Source organism: Bemisia tabaci, chromosome 2 (assembly GCF_918797505.1).
Source record: "Bemisia tabaci chromosome 2, PGI_BMITA_v3".
In the NCBI taxonomy this organism is placed as follows: Eukaryota; Metazoa; Arthropoda; class Insecta; order Hemiptera; family Aleyrodidae; genus Bemisia; species Bemisia tabaci.
The window spans coordinates 28096637-28124131 of NC_092794.1; the positions used below are offsets into that span (position 1 = coordinate 28096637).

At 34.1% G+C, this 27495-nt stretch overlaps 2 protein-coding genes across 3 annotated transcripts in view; one reads left to right on the forward strand and one right to left on the reverse strand.

Annotated features, from left to right (window-relative positions):
* Ac13E (Adenylyl cyclase 13E) overlaps nt 1–11001 on the forward strand; it is a 32483-nt gene extending 21482 nt beyond the window's left edge. For both annotated transcript variants that reach the window (XM_019044630.2, XM_019044629.2), the window contains exons 14-16: nt 571–688; nt 5127–5347; nt 6166–11001. In XM_019044630.2, coding sequence (XP_018900175.2) covers nt 571–688; nt 5127–5347; nt 6166–6415 — 589 coding nt within the window. In that variant the 3' untranslated portion in view covers nt 6416–11001. The remainder of the gene's footprint in view (nt 1–570; nt 689–5126; nt 5348–6165) is intronic.
* A 1450-nt stretch (nt 11002–12451) lies between these two features.
* Nucleotides 12452–27495, reverse strand: part of LOC109032423 (polypyrimidine tract-binding protein 1) — a 49574-nt gene continuing 34530 nt past the window's right edge. Inside the window, exon 11 of the mRNA XM_072297073.1 lies at nt 12452–27112. Coding sequence (XP_072153174.1) covers nt 27011–27112 — 102 coding nt within the window. The 3' untranslated portion in view covers nt 12452–27010. The remainder of the gene's footprint in view (nt 27113–27495) is intronic.

Sequence of the window (27495 nt, forward strand, 5' to 3'; positions counted from 1 at the left end):
AACATTAGCACAGCCCTAATAGTTTTTCCTCAATTAGGGTGTCCTTCAGTTGTGCTCGGTATAATAATAAAACAAACCACAAATCATGCTAAAGTTTTAATTTCCCAAAAATCAGAATCAGATAGTACCGAATGGACTCTCGTATGAAGATGTGCAATTTGAATCCCTCGCCTTTGATTTTCCAGATGCTGCGGGGAAGTTTGCTACCTTATTTCATCAGCAGTTAAACTCAACAAATCTTCACTGAAGATTGCGACTATGCAAATCTTCAACCATACTATATTTCTAACATGGAAAACAAAGCAGTATCCTTTGTGAAAAATCCCTCTTATTTTTTCTCCCGTTATGGAAAGAAAAATCAGTGGAAATTCAAAGTGATGAAGATAGTCTGTTTTCTCACAAAAAATATAAGAAACTGGGAATGAAATTTTGCTGTATGTCACATTATAGGTGTCTGTTTTTTTCTGAACCCACCATTGACAAGCAAACTAGTTAAACTGTAATTTTCTCAGCATTCTCTACTCCAACTTCAACAATACCTAAGTTTGTATCAATTTTTATTTTTTCCAGTTATTCAGAAAATGTACAGAATGCAGGAGTCGTGTTTGCAAGTTTAGTCAATTTCAGCGAAATGTACGACGAAGCATACTTGGGTGGCCGGGAGTGTCTCAGAGTATTAAATGAATTGGTAAGTGTTTTTGGCAGTTAAGAAGATGGATAGAAAACAGTAACGCATTTGAAGTAATAACATTACGACCAGTCCATCAATATTTGGATGTATTTCTGTTAAACGGAACTAAACCGTAAGGTGTAGAAGGGAAATGCAGGTGGGTTGGCGGGTGCAGTCAAACGACGAGCTCATTCCACAATGCTTTTCCATGGTGCATAGTTCTGTTTAACAGAACGCGCCATCTAGGATGCTAAAATCCTCAAAAGGAACTAAAATTGGCATTAACTTCCGTTCAACAGAATTATGTCCATTTAGTGGATTGTTAAAAATTTATAGAAATGAACTGATCATTTCCATTTCATGTCGAATTGTATATTGATTGTTTAATAGTTTGTTCTTGTTAAATATTGTTAAATCGTTTGCCTAGCCTATGAAACATTCTTTTCTGGCTCTGCTGTCTTGTGTTATCCACTGTGATTCTCATAAGTTTAATTAGTTTTTCCTATGGCCAGATTATTGAAACTTTGTCAGCCTGACTTGACAAGGCAGAGCCGTATATTAAGTGGTCTTGAATAGCTTGTCCTCCAGGAGGCTTTCTACAGCATTAGTGATTTTCTTAGTATGTAATTTCTCACCATTGAGTCAAATATTTTAGTCCGGGCATTATAGGAAAAATAGAAAAAAAAATTTATATATAAGGTTTTATGTGCCCAAGTTGTTCATTGGGGTGTCAGGGACTCCCAGCAAAAAGTCCCCAAGAATCCCCTGTACGCTCGACCCCCCGCCCCCCCCAAAACCCCCAAAAAATCGACCTTTCCTCGGTTTTTCGTAAATATCTCTATAAGAATTGGTTTTAGCGAAAAATGAGTTATTTAGTGAATGAAAGTTCATAAAATTTCCAATAAAAATGACTTCTATGAATTTTTTTGTAAAACGACTTTGAACCCCTCAAAATGGCCGCCGAAAAAACGGGCATTTACGGAAATTTCAGTTTTTTCCCGAAAATGCCCATTTTTCTTTGAAACGGCTGCTCTTACGTAAAAGTTAGTGGCGGATTCTAAAAGAGCGTTGAATTTCACATCAGAAATGACTGACATCGATCATTTTAGACTCACGGTCGAATCAACGGAAATATGATATATCGAAACTCTTCCACCCGGGCCTAACAAATCAAGTGCTGGGTAGTTACTCATTTAAGTTTACGGTTCTGCTGGAGCAAGGAAGCGTTCAATTATCACGTAATGCATCTGAAGAGGGAGGAGAGTCGGGATTCTTCCATCCAGAAAACAGAAATTGTGCATTGAGAGTTGGGGGGGGGGGGGGGGGCTGAAAAGTAGAAATAGAGCATTACCTACTTTATAATTGAATGATCCCTCTTTTTCACTTCGATTTGTCTCTAGTAAAGCAATAAAACACATTTTTAAATGTTCACTTTTTCACTTCGATACCTCCAGCTCCAGTACAGGTGGTTGTAAGCGGGGGGAGGGGGGGGGGCTCAGATTTTTTGAATGATTATCTTTTCAAGTATAAGGTGTTCAGGTACTACTTTGAGCTTGAATAGAGTCAATTATAAAACCGTGCTAAAGAACAAATGATCAGTATATTAATCACAAATAATATTTTCGATTTGTTTCACTTAATAATGATTGTAAAGCACTATATTTTAATTAATTACAATTACTTATTCGATAGCAAGTGGTAGCCGAATAACTTTTTTGAAGGAATGTCCAGCTGTAAAACTTAGAGAAAAGTCTTAGAATAATCGTCGTCTTTTTGGCTTAAGTGCGTAATTGCTTACAACTTTTTCTCTCTTCTTTTCCATCTCTTCTTCTTGTTTATCTTCTTCTCCTTCTTCTTCCGCCTCATTGCCGCTCAACTCTGGTGTTGCCCTCACGTCATCCATATTGGCTTCTTCTTCCCACTCGTCTGTATTAAGCACAAGCGAGTTATCACACGAGATGCCGTTGCAATGCAAGCAAACGTTTGAACATTTCAGGCCTGTTTATCTACAACCGCACGATTTTCTGCAACCCTTAACACAGCCACAGAAAATTGCGTCCAAAACTTGTTTAGGTGCAGGCCCTAAAGTGGTTCGTACAGGAGTAAGCTGCGGATACAATTTCCACCCCCAATTTAAAGGCGAGAGTGCATTACCGCGCAACGTTTGAATTTGAAGGAATGCTCTAAAACAGTGCAATTTGGCGGCATCTTCTGTCAGCGGTAGAATTTCGAGACTACTTTTTTTAGCCGTGACTGCACCTTTTTTAAACCTGATGAAACGATGTTCGTTCAAACTTTCGATAATTTCATTTGCATGATAAATTCCGATATATATTAATCGGACGCTGCATATTAATAATATGATAATAAATATGCAGATATATAATATGCTTGGAATAAGAATGACACAGCCACAACGCGGATCGAGGGTGGAAGTCCGTGCAACTGCTTGAGATCAGTTCTCGAACTAATCGCAAATCGCAAAACATATGAAGGAGCCCCACGGGATAAATTCGATGGGGGGCAACGAGAGGCGAGAGGGGAATTTTTATGAAACCGAAGCCCCTGAACGAGCTACATAAGCCCCCCGAGTTCTAGATAAGAAGGGCTCGTCCAGCGTTGCTAGGTATGATGCCCCTCCACTCCTTGGGCCATGTATTTCAGCATTCATCATTTTTCTGTCATTTGGCAGCTACGATTCCTCCAAAATGCGAAAATGCGTAGACAAAACAAAAAACGTGGCCTCATCTTTTCACATCGACTTCTTCGCGGGCTGGGACCATGCTTATCGTTCCTGTATGTTAAACCGTTGCGCGGCTAAGCCGGAGGAAGGGTAATGGGTGCCCCCAGCCCCCCCCCCCCCCCACAATCACTACTCCCTTCCCTCCGATGATGGCCTTAAGTGGGAGTAAAAGGCTAATACAAATGACCCCCGAGTGAAAAAAGTATGATTTTAGTGTCATTAGAACCCCGGCCGCAAATGTTTAACTACCCAGCACTTGATTTGTTAGGCCCGGGTGGAAGAGTTTCGATATATCATATTTCCGTTGATTCGACCGTGAGTCTAAAATGATCGATGTCAGTCATTTCTGATGTGAAATTCAACGCTCTTTTAGAATCCGCCACTAACTTTTACGTAAGAGCAGCCGTTTCAAAGAAAAATGGGCATTTTCGGGAAAAAACTGAAATTTCCGTAAATGCCCGTTTTTTCGGCGGCCATTTTGAGGGGTTCAAAGTCGTTTTACGAAAAAGTTCATAGAAGTCATTTTTATTGGAAATTTTATGAACTTTCATTCACTAAATAACTCATTTTTCGCTAAAACCAATTCTTATAGAGATATTTACGAAAAACCGAGGAAAGGTCGATTTTTTGGGGGTTTTGGGGGGGCGGGGGGTCGAGCGTACAGGGGATTCTTGGGGACTTTTTGCTGGGAGTCCCTGACACCCCAATGAACAACTTGGGCACATAAAACCTTATATATAAATTTTTTTTTCTAATCGCCGATTTTTGATCTAATATGCCTGGACTATTTAGGGACTTTTCAAAAATGCCTCTGCACCCTGAGGTTTATTTGTACCTTTTCATTTAATTGTAATACTAAGTAATGATTGACGTGTATTATGACTGATTTATTGGCCAATATTTACTGAAGAATAAAACAAATGAATGTATATTAACCATGCAATCTGTTGCATTTCGATGTCTCGTCAGGCTATTTTAAATTTTCAATAATTGGACTGCTGCTTCAGACGTTTCCTATCTAGGGTGTACCTGATAGTCTGAGGATCATACATTGTAAGTGTAACCGAGTAAATATCCATGGCTGACATTTTTTAACGCCAAGTAACAGCTAGTGGAGCTCATCAAAGGCTGTTACGTTTACTTAGTAACCAGCATGACCTTGAGATTGCACACACAGATCACTTCGTTGATCAAACTACTGATAGGTTGCATTCTACTCTATAAAAGACACCCCTCTAAGCTCAATGGCTGAAACTTTCTGGGGGTGTGAAGAATCGCCAATTGCTTTGTGCTCTGCACAGCTTTTCGAAGCATTTTTATTTATAACTCACGAGGAGCTGTCTTTTCCCCATCAAATTTTTCTGCTCTAAAGCTGTTGCTAAGGAAAAACTGACACATGTATTCTAATGTATACGTGAATCTTTTTTTAAAGCAATCATAATCAGAACTTTATCTGCTCCATTCCAAAAAAAATAAACATTTTTTTTGGAATGGAGCAGATGAAAAAAAAATGTTTATTTTCTTTGGGAAATTTTTTTTTAAAAAATATTTTTATCTCATCCTTAAAAATTAATAACTTTCTTTCTAATATTATGTCAGGAGGTCTAATGATTCTGTTTTCAGAATTGATGTCAGGAGGATGAAGAAAAATAAGTTTTTTTTGTGTTACAATTTTTTAGATAATCATATTTAATACTGAACTCTAATTTTCAGATAAGTGATTTTGATGAACTTTTAAACGGTGACAAATATCCAACTGTGGAAAAAATCAAAACCATCGGAAGTACATTCATGGCTGCATCAGGTCTAAATTCGCAAGTTCGGAAATCGGACACCAATGATCACTTGTTCGAGCTCATGGATTTCGCCATCGCTCTTCAACAAGTTGTCGAATCTTTCAATCGTGATCTGCTCTCTTTCAATTTGATTCTTAGGTATGAATATGGTATTTTATTTTTTAAAAGTTTTAATTTTATATTGAATATTTTCAATAAAATATAATCTATAATTAAAGCCTGAAAGAAAGGAAGACAATTTTCATTTTTTAAAAAATTATTAAGATATTAGTGACCAAAAAACTATTTTCAAATAAAAATTTTCCGATTTGAGTTTTAAGGGTAGTTTGAGTGGAATTTGTTTCTCAATCACTGCTTTAAATGAATGACTGACAATGAGCTTTAAACATATATGACCAGATCTGGAGCAGTTTCTTCCGGAGTTCTCATGTGTATGGACCTGTTTCACACAACGCTTCCAGTTTTGAAAATTGTATCATGCAAATGATTTCTATCTACTCGAAAGGTGTAACCTTTCCCGTTCAATTGTTTTCAGAATGGAATAGAGTCAAGAGTGATTCTTGCGAATGCTATTTTTTTGGCATGAAGTGCAACACTGTCCATCATCTATTATCCTTATTGTTGTATGCATTCCTCCCTAACGTACATAAACAGTACGAATGTATTGCACCTATGCCATTTCTCAAAACTCTCAATCAGTGCTTTTAAAACAATCAAATGCTGTAATTAAAGACCCTGTAAAGTTCTGGAATTCGAAAATCTTCATCATTTTCTTTCATCTCATATCTAGCAAATCCCATGTTAGTGCTTATTATTTCCAAGATCACCTCTTGTTCCTTTTGCAAAATTGCTTTTGACACTTAGCACTCACCAATTTTCTGAAGTAAAACCATGAGCTTGAATCAATTTTTAAATTTCGTATGCTTTTCACGATATATATGTTTTGCTTGTTTTAGAATCGGATACAACTATGGAGATGTAACAGCAGGTGTAATCGGAACAACGAAACTCCACTACGACATTTGGGGCGATCCGGTGAACATTGCCAGTCGAATGGATTCAACGGGCGTTCCTGGCCGGATTCAAGTTCCTAGTACATGCCTACACGTTCTTCTCTCTCCTCGATACCAATTTGAACCGCGAGGGCAAGTGTTCGTTAAAGGCAAAAACAACATGTACGTCTACTTGTTGGCCAAACCTGAGTGATCCTTTCATTATAACTGTGATGCGTGTTTGATTTCCTATTTAATTCATTCGAACAGTAGCTTGTAGCATTTTGTAGCATGGACTTGAAATTATCAGGTGAGTTTTGAGGTAAGCCAAAAGTCCCATTAATTGATCAGTCTCCCACCAAACCTCATCAGTGAATAGAATCATATCAAATCTCACTTGAAACTATTTCTTGTTCAATTGCCCTAATAAGTAATTTACAAGTTTTGAAGAGCCCATGCTCAACCACTTTTTAATAACCGTAGATTTTAATTTTCATTCATCACATTTATCTTTGGAAAAACTTGTCCTATTTAATTTCTATAACTTTAATTTCAAGATACCATATGTTCATGAGAAAATGTCACCAATCACTAAGTGCATATTGCTTTTATCTTAGTGCCTAACATTCAGTACTTAAAATTATTCGGTGCTAATTACTGATAATTTTTAACCAGCAAGAATAAAATGAGTGCGTGTTTATTTGTATGCCCATTTTGAAAGAAATCTTAGATCAATCATGCACATTTAATGGTTCCTTACAACATGCATTCATTATGAAACCAGAAAAACATGCACCTGGATTTCTATTTGCCAAAACTTCCTCTCTTATTTTATTTTATCATAGGAGTATCAATATTTTTGGCATGAAACTTTCAGAGAATATTCTGGGAAGAAAAAAAAATTGTCTCTAAATTTTATGCAATGACGTTCGCTGGCTATCCTTCAATAGAGTGGAGTAAAATACATTCTCACATATGAAAATATGCAGTGTTTGAAACAGAAATATGTGTTTTTCTAGTCGCACCATTCTCATGTTTTTTTGTTTTGTTAAATCTTTAAATGAACATTTCCAATCAAAACAAAATCTTTTCAAGCTTTCTTGGTTATTCATTCAATTGCGCATTTTTATTTCTTGAGCAACTAGTTTATTATTTAAATTTATTTTTTTAAAATATCTCCTTCTTTGGACCTTTATACATTTTATAATTGTTTTATATGTTTCTTCTCGAAACTTCTCTTGAATTATGTGATTTCAATGTGCCTAAAAAGCTTTACTGTGTCTTAAAGGATCTGCTGTATTCAGTTTCACCTGAATTCATAAGTATATGGTTTGCCAATTTTATTGTAAGATCTATTTTCAACATCAAATTTGTTTTTGTCATGATAAATGCTGAGGGATAAAACTCTTCCTTTACAAAAGACCTCTAGTCACGGGACAAAACCCAGTCATCAAGAGAATATTATAAAACAAAACTGTAGAAAAAATATCATCTGAAAGTGATACAAGATCAATTCACTCCCACTTTTTTCTCTACCGGGTGGCCCAGATCTGCCGTACCAGGGCTTTTTTTGTTCATTTAGGTTGTATGAGATCCAGGACTGCGGGTACAAACAGAGACCCAACCCCAAGGAATCTGAATTTCTTGGTCCTAGGGCCCCCCTCCCCCCTCTCGACCTCTTGTATGATAAAAGGGGGGTCGTACTTCAGAAGTCAGGGTTTATGGCAAAATTTTGAATTTATTTCATCAGAATCAGTAAGTATGGAAATTTTTAACCTTTATCAATACCAAGAAATCCAAAATCGGCCCTTCCATGTCCAAAATACTGACCCCTTAAGGTGGGGGACAGAGCTTTCTTTCAAACAATGCAAAGTTGCTTGGTTGATGTAGAGACTCGGAAAGAAGTTTTCATGGGTAATGGACCATAAGAAATCCGAATTTAAGGGTTTCGTTTTCCCCAGAATCTTTTTCTAATTGGGTACAAGGGGATCCTGAATTTGTAAATTTAACCAGTGCAGGGGTTCTCTCTGTGACCCATCAGAGAAGATTTTGGGGACAACAGGATCCTCAAATTTGGATACCTTGGGGTCCATTACCCACGAGAACTTTTACTTTCTCGCTACTCTAGCGTTTTTAGTTTCTACATCAATTTAGCGATTTTGCATTTTTTGAAAGGGGGCTCTGTCCCTCACCTTTAGGGGTCAGTATTTTGGAGACGAATGGGCCGATTTTGGATTTCTTGGTGTCAATGAAGGTTAAAAATTCCTGTACTTTCTGATCCCGATGAAATAATTTGAAAATTTAGACATATACCATGACCTTTGAAGTACAGACCCCCCTTTTACCTCCTAAAGAAGGCCAGGGGCTAGGACCTTGAAATTCGGATTCCTTGGAGTCACTTCCCTATTTGAGGACTTATCTGTAACAATAGCGGGATGTCGAGTTTTCTTATTGTGAGAAAATCGCGTTTGAAGTTTTTGAAGTTTTGCACTTTTCCGCCTGTAGAACCGAGAGGATTCTTGTAAAGATTTTCATGAAGAGCAACTCTTCCGGTAAAAAACACACGTTTTACGATATATGTAAGTGAAAAAATGAAGGAGTAACAGCGATTTGAAAAAAATGTGACATCCGCTATTTTTACTTCAAACACTTTTTTATGCATGAAACAAAGTTTTCAAAAAGGGTAAGGCTGGTGAAAGGATTGAAATGAACCGAAAGTAAGTCAATGCTGAGTCATTTAACAAAATTGAACAAGAAACTAAACCGTTTGTAACTTTTACAACAAAAACAAGGAACAAATTCTAAAATCAGTTTAAAATTCAACAATTCTGGCGAGACGGTCCCGATATGTATAATTTGAGTGTCAGCTACAGCCCATGGCCGGTGGGTGGGCAGTTATCGCAAGTGGGTTCGAATCTCCACAGTGTTCTGCCGCGCCGGCCGGGGATAACAGTGGATTCTCACATCCGCTGTTTTTACAAATAACATGTTTTTCCGTTCATATCTCGCCGAAAAATTGTGCTGGAAGTCTGAAACTTTGCACAGGCATTCTTGGAGGCTCTAGATTTTGAAAAAAGCGTTTGCCTTAAAACTGGCGGATGTCAGCGACCGCCATTGTTACATATATGTCCTCATTTGTCTCCACGGTCCTGGACCTCGTACAACCTAAATGAACTGAAAGAAGCCCTGGTTTGGCACGTCTTGGCCACCCTTTATAGACAGTGCTCTCTAACAATAAGTCTGAAAAAACTGTCATATATTCACCTCCTTGAAAGTCATAGGAGATATAGAAACGCAAATTTGTGAAAAAACTGGTTTCTTATCTTCATCCATTCTTATTTGTTAATTTAACATTTGGATCAGTGTTACCTTTTTTTCCTGTATTTTTTCTTCCTTGTATAGAATAATAACTGTTGGGTATTAAAACTCAATTTTGTAAGTACTGATGAAGAAACCAGATAGAAGTCTCGCTGATAGCTTTACCTAACCCAACCTAATGTGACTTTAAAATTTTCTGCCGTCTTTTATGTTTTTGAAGGATGACCAGATTTTTTGTACTATAGTGCTTAACATTCTTCCTTGTCCCTAGAAACTCATTAAAAACTATTATGTTATATCTGCGAAAGAAATGAAAATTATGATTTTAAAAATGCTGCATTTGAGCCTTGTGTATTCAGGGGGATTTTTCATGCACACCTAGCGCTTCTTAAGTACAGAGCTTCGATAGGACTGTGTGTATTAGTCGTCTTGTTTCCTTCCCTTCAAAGTTTTATTAGAAAACATTTTAGGTAAAGCATTACAACAATAAAAATAAAAACCTATTAGAAAAATGATCCACCTCAGAAGAAGCTCTAGAATTATGGAATAAAAAATCTGACGTAAGAACTCCTGCAATTTTCACGCTTAGAAATGTATTGTCTTTACAGCCATTATCATTAGTGCTAGAATCATCTCAACCAAAGTTTTTTTCTCTCTTCCTTTTTCTTTTCTTACTCAGTTTGTCTCTCATTGCGTATTTTTATGTTTATCTCAATATTGAAAAAATAATTTCTTGCATGAATTTTGCATTCAAAATTAAACTTACTTGTAATGGAAAATTAGCATGTAAGTAATGGTGCTGAGTATAGGGTCAATCAAACTTTTCATCCTGTGACGCTCCAATCAATTGTGAAATAAGAGCCGTGGAACAATGAACACTACAATCAATGTTCATGTAGGTACTTTCATCATCGTTTTCTTTTCCCATCCAACATTTGGGTCTTTTAATTCCGTTTTTATCCTTCAGATTTATAAAACAAAAATGGAATTCCTAGTTTTTTAATGTCTTTTCAGTCAATGGAAGTGCCTTATACTCATTTGCTGGCACGACTCCAGTCCACATGTCACCTTATTTTCAAGTCTGGCAAACAGTGTGAAAACAAAAATTGTAAATTTAGACTTCAGAAAGACTGGCCTTTTCTAACTGATGATTAATTTAATTTATCTGAGCATTCCAGCATTTAGATTCCTGTCAGATTCATATTATGTTTTGACAGGAATATAATTTATTGAAAAATAGACCGTTTTTTGTAAAATGGATGAGAAATACCAACTTACTTTTCATGTGGAGGAGATTCTCATTTTTTCCGGATAGCTTAAGTCTAAATTAAGATCTGAGGGGGGATGCAGGGCTTTTTTATAATATTTCTTTGTTTCAATTGCAATTTTTAATCCTTTTATATTTTATAGGACCTGAACAAATTATACAAAGTGTATTTATTTTATTTTTTAATGAGATTAAAATATAAAATCAAACTGTTCCATTTCTGTGATGATTTATTTAAATCTCTTTCACTAGCACTAAAGTGATCCTCAAATGCGGAGACTTCCAAAATAAGTGGAAAAAAATGCATTGAAAATTTAATAATTTAAGGATTGTCGGGGGTTATCAGGGAAGAATGCTTTCCTAACCTATCAAGTATGGTTCAGAACTAGCTCGTGCTATGATGATTAACAATTAAAATACAAGTTTTAATGAGCCTTCACGCCTTTCAACACTCCTTTAACTCAGTCTTTTCTGTATAGCACAGTCAAGTATTTTAATTTTCTATTTGTTGTTTATGTGTATTCAAGATGGCTCCAGCCAGAAAAGACTGAAAGTTCTGAAAAAATCTCTTGAATAATAAATATGAATAGAGCTGCTCAAACTAGTGAGATTGTTGTTGCAGCCAGTGGTGGTTCCCCACCATAGAGATTTAATCACCACATATCACCATACATCTCCACAGACGTGATACCCATTTTCTTAATTCATTTGCACAAAGAATTCAAGGAGTCATTTGAACTACCTCTACCCCTTGAATTACATTTAGTGGCAAAGAACTGTTAAATTGATGATTGTATAGTATAATGCTAAATTTATAATGCTCACATTTTACTTTGTGAGTGGGTCCTAAAATTCAAGGGCTCATAAAAATCAAAAATACTGATTTCACATGGTGATTGGTGAATCATCTGTCTTGCTCTAAAAATGCTTGAACTTATTTTGCATCGACTTTTTAACGGACATGCCTTGATTGACGAATGGAAGACCATTTGAGAGGCTTGGGGGACAAGGCACACAAGTGAAGTTTTTGCTATCTCGAGAAATATACAAGATAGAAGTTTAGAAATTACATGGATCCTTATGGTGGAACGAAAGTTCAAACTGACTTTTTGATGCTAAAAATTGGAATTTGAGAGCGAATTTTTCACAGAACATACATTAATTCTCGTTCTACTTGAAATCATTAACATCGCAATTTTTTCCAAAACTATACTTATGTGCCTTGTCCTCCAAGCCTCTCATTTGTAAGACCTACATTTGAAAAGAAGTCAGGACTTTTCATGTGTTACCTATCCATTGAGCCACAGCACAGGCGGACGGTTTGCGGGGAGGCGGACGATACTAACTAGTTTTAGATCAGCAGTACAATAAGGTTAAGGAATCGGCAATATCGTATCAATGCTGCATTAATTTTTGAATAGATCAGGACCCATTCAGTATTGATGAGGTCAATATTACAGCTGTTGGTAAAAAGCCAGTAATTCCTAAAAGCCTCTCTCTGACAAGCTTTAACTGACGAGCCGTATCAGTATTGAAGAAAGATTCTTTGCTAGGGGGGTCTTCTGTCTCATTGTAAAAAAGTGTTAACTTATTTAGCGTTGTTTAAGTGCAACGCTTAAAAAAGGATGAGGCTAAATTTAAAATGAATGGTAACCACAAACTTCAGCAATTATCAATATGAATTTATTCTTCCAAAAAACTTGAAATTAACATGTCTTTGCTATAACATTAGGTCAACACATTTAAATAATATGCTATGAAAAAAGAACAATAAATTAAATGAAAGATAAAAAATGAACGATACGAAATAATTAACAATAAACTAAGATAGTTATTTTTTAAGTCTAATATACATACACAGGACATGATACTAAACTGATTTTTTACAATTACTTACATTTACATTTACCTTTTACAAAAATAAGTTTAACACTATAATTAATCAATAGTACATGGATACTTCTAACAAGGAAAACTATTTTTGACATAATTGGTAAATTTAGACAATTAGATATGAAAGAATAGAAACAGAATTAAGTGGCAGATCATAAAGTAGGTGAGACAAACAATGATTTTTATGACTTCATACTTCATTTGGAAAAACCTACACTGTGAGATGAGAGATACTATTCTTTTCAAAATGTATATTCCGTTTTGCACTGATAAGCTGTAAGATTCAATAGGTATGTCCACGCAATGCTCCAAATTAGAGTTCTTGAGATGCGAGCGTAGCGCAAATAAAGTTTAAATAAACATTTAAATCCAAGTGCCTCCTCAACTCTGCTCTAACGACTCCTCTTTGTTCATGTGACGTCTTCCAAACTGCATGCAGCGTTATCAAAATTTAAGGACAGTTTTAAAATTCGTACAAAAATTCAGTGAAAGTTAATGGTTATATTTGAAATCGCGTTTCCTCCGAAAAAAAGAAAGAAAAAAATTCAATGAAACCTTTATATTTTCTAGTAGTCAAAATATTCAACACGAATCATTTACTTTCCGGTCCTCTCATACCCCAGACTCCAAAAATGAAAAGAAGAAGAAAAATCATCTGTACTCTACAGGTCATATGCATCACAAGAACAATACAGAAAGATAAGAAGGTCATCCCAAAAGTCTTGCGAGTTTTGCTCTCATTTCAAAAGTATTGAAGGTAGCACAAATCTGATTAAATATACATATGAGTCATATTATTGTCTTTAATTGAAGCCCAAGTTTTTTTTTTTTTTTTTTTTTTTTTTTTTTTTTTTTTTTTTAAAAATCGAACTCTTCAGGCGCTCAGGAGTCAATTTTCCCACCCTGTCGCCGGGCTTCACCCGCCATCTACAAGCGCGTGATAGATATGACAAACAAGGTGTGTAAACGACCGCCCAGGTAATCGACCTGGATCAATGGATTTTTTTGATTAAATTGAAATCTTTATAAACATTTCTCACCAGGTTGTTCATCCACCTGTTCACCATGCTGTCCGTGATGCCTGTGATGACGAACGCAATCAGTTCTCCTTTAACAATATTGTGTGCATATGTGCTGTTTGCAAGAGTGCAGAGTGCATTGTAAAGTTAGGGCTTTTTCAAAGCCCCTGGATTATGAAGTTCGGTCGTTAATTTGATTTTGGACTTTGGAAAGTGTGAAACCGTGTGACATTCATCGCAGGCTACAAGCACTTTCTTACGGGGAAAATGTGATGGGCATCGGAAGTGTACGGAGGTTGAGCCAATCCTTTTCTGAAGAAAGAACAGAAGTCAAGGGAGTTTCACGATGCGGGGATCTGTAAACGACGTGACTTGAAAAGGGCTTGACAGTCAACGATGATTAAGTAGAAAATTAATCTCAAGGTATTTGTTAGCTTTTTGCCAGTAAAATTTTTCCTATGCCAAAACTTACGAAGGTTATGTCATTTCTTTACCACGCAGTAGCGCTCATAGCGTTTACAGCGTGCTTTAAGGTGGCAGGAGACGCACCGGCAGCGGCAAGAAAGAATAGAATTCCTGAGCGCCTCAATGGTTCGATTTTAAAAAACTTGGGTCTTAAATTAAAGCTGAGAGTATGCCTCATATGTACATTTCATTGAATTTTCCCTATCTTTAATAATTTTGAAATGGAAGCAAAAGGTGCAAGACTTTTGGGATGACCCTCGTCCCTCGTAACAAGTAAAATCAGAAATACTGACAAATACTGATGGTGCTTGAATAAATGTGAATTTCTTTCTTAAATCTGTTGATAGGGAGTCTGAGAAACTTAAATTTTGAGTGATTGTGAGTTAGTTTTTTTTTAAATGCAAATTTGGTCAGCCAAACTCCATTGTATGGATGAACAGCCACTATCGAAAGAGAGGGAACACCGCTTATCACATTCCATTGAGGATTATGAGACAGAGCGAGGTTACATAAGAGTTAAAAAGTCAGACTTCTGAAAGCAAATATTGACATTAAAAATGGTGTCCCTGTATTTGTGTTCCTGCTGAGAGCAGCATTTAAAAATCAACCATTCATAAAAGGGTGGTTTTAGTCTTCGCATGGGCATATTCATTATTAAGTCTCGACAACGCTATGAGAACCAGAAACAAATCATTAAAATGAAAATAAAAAATAAAGAATAGAATTGAAAAAGAAACCAGTAGTGTTTATTTTCCTGACATTGTTTTTAGGAGGACCTTTGCAGTAACTTTCACTACCTTCTTTAAAGTCTCTATGACAATAAAATATTAGAAAGAAAAAACTCTAAATTTTCTGTTATTCCTTGCAAGTATGAGTTTTTATTTCCCTACACTCAGAGAGAAACTTATAGATAATTTTATAATAATTTCAGTATGTAGTCTCCCCTCGCCATTCATTTACTTTTATTATTTTTTTTTTGGCTCATAAAATGTAATTAAATGAAAATCTATGGCTTTGATCATTGGTACATGGACATCATCACAGTAAAAAATAAATAAATAAATGAGTAGACAAATAACAGCATTAGTATTACAATTTTGAACAATTATGGAGCTTCAGAAGTTAAAATTCATTTCACTTAGAAAATATATCTTCATTAATATTTTTTGAAAAGTTAGATTTCTTTTCTTAAAAGACTTTTTAATTTTACGATCTGGCTAAGTAGATATTTGATCAAGTGAGTAAAATGAGCCAGTGGACAATAGACAGGGTAAATTCACTAAGCATCAATACAAAAAGGGTCAATTTCCGACACATTCCCCAGGTACATGAATTCCAGATGTGCTGATTCTTCGGATTAGCAATTTGTTTTTAAAAACTTTAAATTGAAAATTTACTACAAGAGTGGAGGCTCAGAATATAAAAAAACTTACGGAATGATATGTTACCGAAGGAAATTGGCGTCCACGTGGAATACAAATGATGTTCTAAATGATATGTCACTTGACTAATGTTGATTGTAAATATTATATCTTCCTGACAAGTAATTCTAAAGAATTTCCCTTGCATGGATTGCTTTGTGTATGGAATCTGGAGGAGACAACCTCTGATGGAATAGTTTCATTAATACCCTGTCCTTATCCTCACTGAATCATTTGCATCTGTGCCTCTAATCAGCAGAGGAGTTTTAAGCAACTGCTACAGATGAGACGGAAACATTAAAGGTTGAAATCCACGAAGGCACCTTGAATTCAGTAATGATAACAATTCAGAGCAAAAAGTTAAGATGTTTCAGGAAAATTCGATCATCATCGAATTCGATTCGTTCATGTATAGAATCGACAAAAGTACAAATATACGAGAAATACATACAAACAAAGTAACAAAACGGATAATTATTTTCTATGATTTTAATAGATAATTGCTTCCAATGAACCAAAAAGGCTTCACTTTCTGGAGAAATAATTTTAACCTTGACACAAGAGGTTAAGATAAGTATGTGTTTATCAACGATACCTATACATTTTGAAACATATGAATTACTGGGAACTGCTTTAAAGATGACTTCAGTTCCTATCATATTGAGCTATAAAAGATTGTCAGTGTAGTTGCAGATATGTTAATATTTGATTCTGAACTGATTGTCAAAGAATCACTCATATTATTTTTTTGATTGTCTTAGTTAGTTCAGGCAGAAATAGGATATATAGATCAATAGATATAAGAAAATAAACGGCCCCAAGAAGCCACAAGAACATCAGTAAAAAAATATTCAATATCTTTGGTTGTGAAATTAGAGAATTGATTGCAAGAGGAGAAAAGAGAGTGAAAAAGAAAATGATTGCGCAATAATGTCACAATTATTCTCAAGAAAGATTGTTGATTGTCTTCGATTCAATGATGTTCAAATGTCTTGAACTTGATTTAATATAGATTACTACTTATTTACAGTTTGACTATACTTAATCTAATCTAAAATAATACTGTGAGTTTCAATAAATTAAATTAAAATTAGTGAGTGCTTTTTCTTTGAAAAAGCCTACATTACACTACTTGTGCTATGGCTTTGACCTATATAAAACTTGTAACAAGAATGAACATCGGACCTCTCCTGCTCCTTCTTGCGGTTGTTTGTCAGAAGAAAAATTAACAGCGAGTCATTTATGTAGTGCATTGGCAACATAAGTGCAAAAATTGGGGAAAATTTTAAGAGCTAAATTAAATTATTTAAGCTTCTGTATTTGTAATGAAATGAGAGTAGTTTCTTAACCTGAAAATAGCTTTCTACAAAATAATAGAAACATCAAATGCTGCCTGTAGAATAAAATCAACCCCCAATAGTGTATATTTTTTAATGGATCCTTCAATGGAGCGAAGCTTTTATTTCACTCATTCATTATTGAACAGAATTTGACTTAAAAGGACAACGGTATCTCTTGAATAAGGCCTTCATGTTTGAATCTGATTATTTATTTATTTATTTATTTTTTTTTTCAAGGACTATAAGCGAAAATGGCGATGTTAATAAGTCAATGAGTAGAACAAAGTCACTATGTACTGAGGCACCGATGAGGTTACTTTCTACAGCCGTTTTGTCCTGTTCGCCTGAGATTATAGTGTACTGCAACTAGCGATGCCGTACCTATGTGTGAGTTCCCAGTTCCTCGTTTTCTAAAGACGTTCCGGTAGGCATTTATCACCTAAGAACTGGGAGACCCGTATAATTTTTAGTTTGTTATAATGCAAGTCAACATAGTATACCAAAATTAGCGAGACTAATTATAAAATTAAATTAATAAATCCTAGAAAGCACTCGCAATCCTCGATTCTTCTATAAGCTGCCGTGATCAATTATGCCACATGGTTCAAATTTTCAGCAAACAGGAGGCTAGGAATGCACCATTCAAGGTTTGACTTCAGCCACGTTCTAAAGTATAGCAGCTCTATTGTACTCTATGAAATTACTTTATTCACCAACGGCGAAACTTTGAAAACACATATTTTAGTGTTCGCAGTGTTTCAATATCTCCGCTCACGTTTTATTTTATTAAAAGAGAACGAATGAACTATACCTATTGTTTGGATTTTTACAATATTTTACATGCATTGAGGAAAAGTTGGAAAAGTTTTCGAGAAATGACGTTAGGTATCTTACAATTCAAAGAGTAAATTATGACAAGAGGTCCACAGTGATGCAAACCAAGATACATGTTTTGCAGTTGCATCGTCTTAATGTATCTTCCCTCCAATAAAAACTTGAATGGCTTTGTTGCAAGATAATTTATTTATGTGAGGATGTAGAAGCATTTGATGTGAGTTGTTTCTACGTCAAAGAATTCGACTGATTTTTCCATGAGTAAGTATAAGATTCTTCAGATGTTTTTGAGATATGATAAAAACCACCGTAAGAAAGAGCAGGAGAGTGTGAGTGACATTAGGTACAGTTAACAAAAAATAGACCGTATTTAAACATGTACTTATAATTGACAATTTTCATGTGCCATGTAGGAATGCATATCCTCCCAAAAAGTGTAAAGTAATTATGTAAGAAGTATATGAGTGAAAGTGTGCTCAAACTGGACAGCCATATCAGTAGCTTGGAGCAGATGAATCATAGGTACCTAGTTTTTCCTGTTTCCAGATATTGCAAGACAACTGCCTAGAGGCCAAATGAATGAGTATGGTTAGGATGAGAAACTTTTGAAATTTTGAATCACGAGTGATATCTTTGATGCATGTGGAGAACGTGAACCAATGGATTCGACCAAAAATTTTAGTTAGGTACGATCCTTTTCCTTTAAGGCCTAGTCCGCATGAGCGCGGTTGGCTGATTGTCTGCTGAAAATTGCGTCGACCCAAGTATGGGTCTTTCTTGAATTATTTATAGGAAATAAATGTTGATAAATAACTCAGCTATAATTCATTCCGCAAAATCCTAGTTGACAGAACTAATTTGCCTAAATGTTCCGCAAATCGCACTTGTGTGGACATGGCTTAAGCCACTGATATGTTTGAGCTTTGGAATTCCTCCTGGTTCAACCAGTTAATTAAAGAAGTTTTGAATTATAATGTTTATACCTGACTCGGAGATTGATTTTTGGACCTAGAGAACTTTTTTCCTTATTTCCTTTGATTAGACATTGGTTTCCTTCCTTCATTGAGTATTATTACCGATTCTGGTTCTAAGCATTTAGAGTAAATTTCTCAAAAGGTGGACATGAGAAAAACTAATTTCGGAAATTTGTTGAAAAAAGGCACAGACAAAAAGGAACCATTTGTTCATTGAAAAAGGACAAATTATCTACAAGATATTCTGACAGAGCTAATGTGTCCATAAAAATATTCCTCGTATTTTTCCTTTTGATCCACCTTCCTTTGAAATGAGTGATAGTGAAAATAATTTAAGATCCGGACTATAAGAAGAGAGGCAAATTGCCTTTCTCTTTCCACACACTCAAGATAAACTACGTCTGTTGGAAACAAAAACAGTTCAATATTTGTGGTAAAATTTTGTAACAGTATGGCAAAGCATATACTCAGAATAAATTTCCATTTACTAGAGCTCGTGTCAGATGAGTTGATAGTAATTTACCTCTGGATACCACTGCAGTAGACAAATTTGGTAATATCCCTTTAGAGGAAGGTATGTGCTCACTACGGCAGCGCGGCGTTGTTGTTGCTCTCAGTCATTCCTCGATCGCAATTGGGTGATGGCCGTGCAGTAGCTTAGATATGGAGAGTAAATAACTGACAACGTATCTGACGCAAGCTCTAACAATCGATTACAAATTTTATGAAAGAAACAACAGAGGATAGACAATTCTAATGGGCACATTGAAGTAAAAAACTAGACCTACAAGTGTATTTCAGAAAGATCAGTATTTGCATAATCGCAAATAAATCAGAATTGTAACTTAAATCAGCATTTATAATTTTTAATATTTTCCTGTTCTGTTGAAGATTACAACACATCATAGTCACGAAAATTGTCTCACAAAAGGCTAAACACCAATCTTTCTGAAAAAAATAACTTCCATTAAAAGATATGAATTCAGTAAATTACCAACTAAATGATGTGTACCTATAGTTCTATTTTTACAACTCTACAGAGAACAAAGTAAAGAAATAAGTTTAATCATGTAAATGAATATGTACAATTGACTCTTTAAGAAAAAATGAGTTACATAAACCATATCAGTGTATTGAAGGACTGTAATGAACTTTTTTAAAAGGGAGAAAAAACACCTTACACAATTACTTTCTATCGTTACAAGCCCGAGAGATATCGTGACCGTAAATACAGTATAGTATTGTATTGTGAGTAAATTATTGTTTTGCCAAGTATCATGTGACAAGCAATTCTAGAAATTATTGATACAATCCTCATCAGCATCTGAGAGGCAAAAACTTTCCGAAATTTTAACAAGAGCAATGTGATGTACATTACTTTGTTAAAGGAAATTCCAATGATGAAACAAGAAAAACATACATTTTGATGGCGGTGTTTCAAAGTTTTCACTCTGACTTCAGTTCCTTGAAAAGAGGCTGACAGATATTTATGCATGAAGCTAAGTAGAGTGTTTAATAACCATATTGGGAAAATCATGCAAAATTTCAGGTATGAAGTAAAAACTGTTGGATAAAAAGAGAATGAGGCCAGAGGTTTGTGTTACAACAAACTATGATACATACTTTTAGCGATTAACCTTCAAGATGTTGCATCATGTAGATGAAAGGCTGCTATGACATGGGAAAAGTTGCCTTGCGCTTCAATACTGATCCTAAAAAATGGTTTATGCAAGGTCTAGACTGTGTTAAAATATGTTGGAAAGGGCGGCACTTACTTTAGCTTTGCATATCTAGGCATACACTGCATATCTTAAGCAAAGTTGCCTGTTTACTATTTGACGTCTTATCTTATGCGTCGTATTTGATGAACAATTTGTTATTATTATTTAAAAATAGTTTACATTCACCGTACAATAGAAAGTTTATACAACATAAAATATTACCTCATAATTGACAACGCTAGCAGTTAAGTATTAGATACTTAGATAATAACATGAGTCACATGTGAAGAAATAATAAAACCCATCAATAATAACGATGCATCTATTGATGGAAAAACTTCAAAATAGAATAAAATGTTTACCCTTAATATTTAGTTTTAAGTATCTTTAATGGACCACTGTTAAAATTTTCTTTTGATTGTTTCAGAACCAAAGGTAGAAAAAGTTTATCCTCAAGCAATCATATCAACGTTAGAAAACAGAGCATCTACAGAAATATATTTTTTTGAAAAGTGAGGTACAAAAAGAAAAAAAAAATAGTGAAAAAGCTTTGATGACAATTGATGCTACAAAAGGGCTGTCGAAAAGATCGTAAAAGCGGTGACAACCGATATGCCACAAGAAGGCTGCTTGCTTACATAATCTTAGTATTACCAAGAATGTTTGCTCTACAGAATGCTCCTGTGTAAAATGCATCATAACCACCACAAAAATGAAATATAGAGGTGATGAAAACATGAAGCCTCTAAAAATGCCAGGAAAGAAAAATATGTTAAAATAGAATATAATTTAATCGTTTTTGTTTATTAACAAAAGAAACATCATTGCTGAGAAAATATACTTCAAAGGCATAGCCAAGGCGAAAGGAAGTCAAGAGGATCAAGCCCTCCGAATTCTTCAAGTAATACCTATACAAAACCCAATTGTTCAGGGCCTTACAACTTTTGTTTCTCTATGAAAAAGTTTGACTGTATCTCTGAATGCCTCATTAGACTAAGCATGATCAATGATTTCTTCTCTCCTTTGCAATTTAATTAGAAGTACACAGATAGGTTAGAGCTTAACAACCACTGTAACATGAAAACAAGAGATTCCAGTGATGAATGATGACAAGATTACAATGAATTTAAGGCAATCTTATAGCGTACTGAGAGACAAAATGTCTACGTGTTTCCAACAGCTAGGTAGAATTCAAACTAAAACACAACAATAAATCAACAAAAGGAATTAAAAGCAAACCTTCCTCGATGTTTAAAATTTTTTTGTCAGCTACAACCATGTGTACATTGACAGATAAGAGCTACTGCCTATAGCTTAAATGCCACTGTAATGTTTTAAGAACTATACTAAATGGATCAAATCTATTTACTTTTCCTACAACTTCTTATTTGGAAAATATTTCCTATCTATTTACAATAAAACAGTTGATATGCTATAATAACATTATGCGGGGGGTGAAACATGCAAAATCTAGGACTTAGCTTTGGCGAGACTCTTTTAAATAATTTGTAAAATTTTGAAGAACGCCTCTTTCAATAAAAGAAGTTCGTAACTTTGATCCATGAGAAATGACAAGTCATAAAAATTTACTTAATATTTAGGCGAGAACTTACAATTCATACTGCTTTGATATGTTTTATTGATTTAGTACAGTGGAATAAATCTGTGCAAGCATATTTGGCACAACAGGGTTTACATTTATAGGTCAATACAACAACTCTCAACTTTTTGATTACAGGGGAGTGAGAAAGACTTAAAATTAGAAGAATTATTAAAGTTGATTAATCATAATGTTCCAAAAATCAAATTAAAACTCATTTCATTGAGATGCTTTACACAAAGAGTATAAGACCAAGGTTCATTTTTGGCTCACAGAATGAAAAAATGGCTTTTACTGATATGAGATGGAATGTTAATAATTTACTGTTGGTGAAACAATTATAGAGTCTTTGGAATAGATTCAGAACAACGTATCAATGAGTATAAAATACATATATCTATGAAATCTAGGAATCTATAAAAATAAAATAATACTGATCGGTTGCTCTGCGTTTTCGTTGGGTCTATTCTTACGTTGATTAATGTCTCACATTAACTGCCGCTTAACCAAATTTAATTTCAATCTCAATTGCGTTCATTGATTATGAAACTAGAGAAACATGTATTTTGGTCTATGGTATACAGATTCACGCCAAACATTACTTTTTCAAAGGAGACCCAATCATAATTGTAAAAAATTCCATGTGATTAAGCTTCCCCTTTCCGATACTATTTGGACTGCGTTTCGCAGAATGGAACTAAACCACATCAGCTATTGCCAATTTTAATTGGGCAATTAAATTTTTTACATGAAAACGGTTGTGCGGATTTTTTTGTAAATTTCAGTGAATTTTCTGTGTAGCACGAAGCAAATTCTTTAAAATTTTAAAAGATATCTACACAGAGGATCTTTTGTAAAAAATTAAAATGCCCCGCCAAAGGCAATAGCTGATGTGGCATGGTTCCTTTCTGCTTCCCTAATGCGGTCCATTTGATATAAATTTCACACAAAAATGGCGGGTAATATTCTCCATGGTGAGTAAATTAATGAAAATATTTAAGATAAACTTATTAGTGTTTATCGCTTCATCATTTGTATGGAACAACGCAAAGGAGCCTTATGACAGGAAATGCAAAATAAGTTGAAACCAATAGGTAGTTACGGTTGTTGAGTCTACAGAGTTCCAAAAAAAAAAAGCTTTACAAGAGGATTTGGAAAAAACCCCAATTTTAAATTACCCAGTAGAACAGAGGTGGAACAATTTTCATCAGCCATCTTACGGCTTCTAAAGAGAAGTTGTGGGTGATAACTAACTAATTTTAACACTTTATTCTTTTTCGAACATATATCCTTCTCTTAAATATTGAGCATATGTCACTAAGGTCTTTATTCCCACATAGCACATAGCGCATACTTAATATTTAATTGAATTTTGCTTCTCCTTTGAAAGCAAAAAGCCATTCCAGAGTTGAAGAGAGTACTGATAATCTAACTGTATGGATGAGGCAAAAATCACGGGAAAAAGAAATTGCTGGTACAACAATTCAATTGCTAAAAACAGTGAGTGCAATGTTTCAACGCAGATTTTACAACAAAAAATGCTACTTTAACCACATTGTAAACTAATTTGACCACAGGGGTGGTTAAAGTAGCATTTTTTTGTTGTAAAATCTGCGTTGAAACGTAGCACTCACTGTTTTTAGCAATTGAATTGTTAAATCAGCAATTTTTTTTCCCGTGATGTTATAGCCTTTACACCCCTGTTTGCAACTAATGATGACAAAAATAACATTTACACAATCAATCTATGATTTTCGATTAAGGGTTACAAACAATGAGTACAACATGGATTTTTGAATTTGACAAAATAAAGAAAACAAAGAAAAAAAATGAAGTAGATTGAAGAAAGCTAGAAAAAGAAAATCAGTAAAAATAAATGGATGAAGGTAAACATACCTATTTTATACATAAAATAATATTCTACAATTTAACAGTTTAATATAATTTTCAACATTTATTAATTAAACTTAATAAGAAAAATAAATTGAAATAAAATATAAATAAATAAATTACCGATATGTATACACAATTTTTAATAATATCAACACATCATTGTTCGGTGAGACAAAAGAAAAATGTCTGACTATTCATATCACGGAAGTTATTTATGCACCAATGATTGAAGTTTTACTGCTTTAAAATATTAAAAACAAAAATCAAGAAAAAATCCAAAATTTTTGCTCGGATTTTTGTTCCTGAGCAACAAAAATTGTACGGAAAGATTCAGCTCAGTAAGAGGAGGCAATTAAGAAAAGAAGTATTGAAAAACCGCTTAAGTTTTATTTACAAACAAAATACTCGTAAGTTCAATACCTAATGAAACAGATGTCCATGACTGGAAAAATTTCTTTCCAAGTTTTTTTGCACTTGTTTCTAATTCTCACTCATAAAGTTAAAAATAAATGTGTGAATTGGAAGAAAAAAATAAAGAAAAGACACCTGAAAAATGCAAGACCTACACTATAAAACAAGTCTCAAACATAAAGATTGAATTATGATTTCCTAAAATTTTACTATCATCCTAAAGCAAACTATCCATACATTCCACTTCACTTTAAAGAAAAAAGAGGAAAATGATCTGGATTTTAGATGGTGAGGAAATTAAAAAAAAAAAGGAGAAACCTCAAAAGTTTTCAAGATCTTGAAAATTACATCTTTATCAGAAAATTAGACATCAGGAACTTAAAAGGATCCCTCAAGACTAAATGAAAGGCCATAGATAGCTTATGGCTTTAATCCACACACATTTCCTTCTGCAAAAAAAAGTCATGTCTGATCTTGCATCCTGGAGAAACCCTTAGAGGATTTCGAAAATAAATAAATAAGTAATAATAAAAAAAACCAAGAACAAAAAAAGTGTTGAACAGAACTTAGCAGTTGTCAAAGAATGAACATTTTCAGTTAAGACTGAACCTTGAAAAAAATTTATAAAACACAGAAATGGATTTTAAATGTAAAAACCATTCCTCAAAGATTTGTTCCTAGATATACTGAACAATAACAATTGTCTAAAATGCAACCAACACATAAATAATTAAGTACTTAAATGTTCTGATTCTGGATAAGAATTTCTGTCTGTTTAAGTGGCACAGATTAATAAACGAACAAACCTAATAGCTAAGCATCCCAATATTACACTAATACAGACTAAACTTAAAAAAAAAAGGAAAAAACGTAGCAGCAAGTAATGCATTTGGTTTTGTTAACACGGATGGTAGGCGGCATTGTATTCAGTGTTTAATCTTAGTTCTATTATTCAAAATTAGCCTATTTATTTCTTTTGTCCGTACCTAATTCTAAATGTTGCTTACTTAGTTTGATTAAAATTCAAAAGGAACTTTATACAAAAAAAAAAAAACAAACAAAAGAAAAACAAACAAAAAATTTCATATTTTTGGCACAGATCATTTTGACAGAAAAATAAAGACCTTAATTGAAAAATACTGATCATAAATTGAGCATTTAAACATACAAAAAAAAAGAAAAGAAAAGAAAAACCCACAACGCTAAAAATGAAGGTCTAATCCCTACAATTGTCTCGAGAGGTTTCCACCGTTTCTAACACTTCATTAATGATAACATGGAGAGTACGATCTTTGAGTAAAAACCGTAAAAACGCACATTTAAAAAAATTTAACAGAGTGCTTGAATTAAAAATATAATTCCAATTTAAAAAATCCCAATCACAAGCTCCTTTCCACAGAGAGTTCTTGTATTTTGAGAATAAATTATTAGCAATTACACTTATACTGTACATATTTGGGGAATGTAAATAAAATGCGCTTGTATTTACTTAGCAGAGTTCCTTAAAGTTCAAAAAAATATTTAAACTCACATTGTGATCAAAAGTGTATCATAAGCCCTGACAAGTTTTGACCAGCGCTTTTTGGGGGCGAAACCATCGATGTTTGGATAAGATGAGTTTTGTGACTGGAAAAATAGCCAAGTTTTTCTCAGTATTGCTTTGGTTGATAGAGCAATGACTTCTTAAGATCGTATTTTCTTTGTGGAAAAGTATCTTATAAAATCAATTTAAAAAATATTGGCAACAGAGGTAGCATCAAAAATTGGAGGTTGAGAAATTTTTTACACAGTTATGTGTGCCAGTAGATGGAAATTTCTCCTGCAAAAGCGCTGATCAAAACTTTCTAGGAAAAGTCATCAAGTAATTTGACCACAAAACCTATTATAAGCAAAAAAAAAGAAAATTCAAGCCAGTAGACTTTGTTCTGTGATAAAATTACTAATTATGACACAGGTACTTAACTCATGACCACTAATCATTATACGAAATCAACCTCTTTTTTAATTTGCACACATTGCACATTTTTTCCGCACATTGCTTTTTAACTTTGATGAGTTAAAAAGTAAGGATTACTTTATCTACATTGAGTTTACCAAACAATGCAAGAATGAAGTGACATAGAAATACTTCACAATTGGCAAAAGCCTCACAAATCTGCAATTGAGCCATGAAGGCAAACGTATCTCCCTTTTCAATAAATAAATCTGAGATTATTGCTCAAACACAAGATAAAAAGGACAGGAACAATAAAAAATGGGAGGGAGTAGAAGTAAAAGAGAAATTAACGAGAGCTTCTTTGGTTTCAGAATTTTAAAAATTATAAATAAAAAAAAAAATTAAATTATAATTGACTCTAAACTTGCTTAAAACAAAACCCCTCTATGTTTGTTCACACAGTTTACAACATTACAAAGAACCTTCTTTAAAAAAGCAAAATATGAATTAAAAAAGGTGATCATAGTTAATATCAAAATTAGGGTAAAAAAAATGATGGGGATAAAGAAATAAATATAATGATAATGTTTTGAGGAGAAAATGAGAGACATTACCTCGTGATAAAAATTATCTTGCACTTGTAGCTTACAAACTGGCAGTTGATGAAGTGAGCTTATATAATTCTGAAATTCACCAAAGAATGCCTTACTGCTCCAATTAATTGATATTGTTGAAAGGTGATCCATCTGGTTGAATGTTTGATTTGGAGAAAGAAACTCTCAGGTGACTTTGCTCGCTTAACTGGAAGTTGTGCATTTTCTGATGAAATGATAAAAGCAAAAACGAATGAAAATACATCATTAAAAAATTTGGGAGCTTACTTAGAAAAATTTCAGTATAGGAAACACAACTTCCCAAAACTTTTGTTACGTGAGAACATTCTGTTATGCAACATTATGTCACAATTTTTGACATCCAAGATCTTCAAAGAGACTTTATCAGTGCAGATACTTCATCAAAGTACACAAAAGTACAAAATGTTCACAACAATTGCAAACTCGGCATTTTTGACTCATACAAAATTGAATAGTCCCAATTTATTGCCACAATTATCAACAAATTTACCCCTCATTTTCAGTGTCAAGTAAAGAAAAAAATGATAAAAACAAAATGATTACTTTCGCTTTGTGCCCACGATTCAC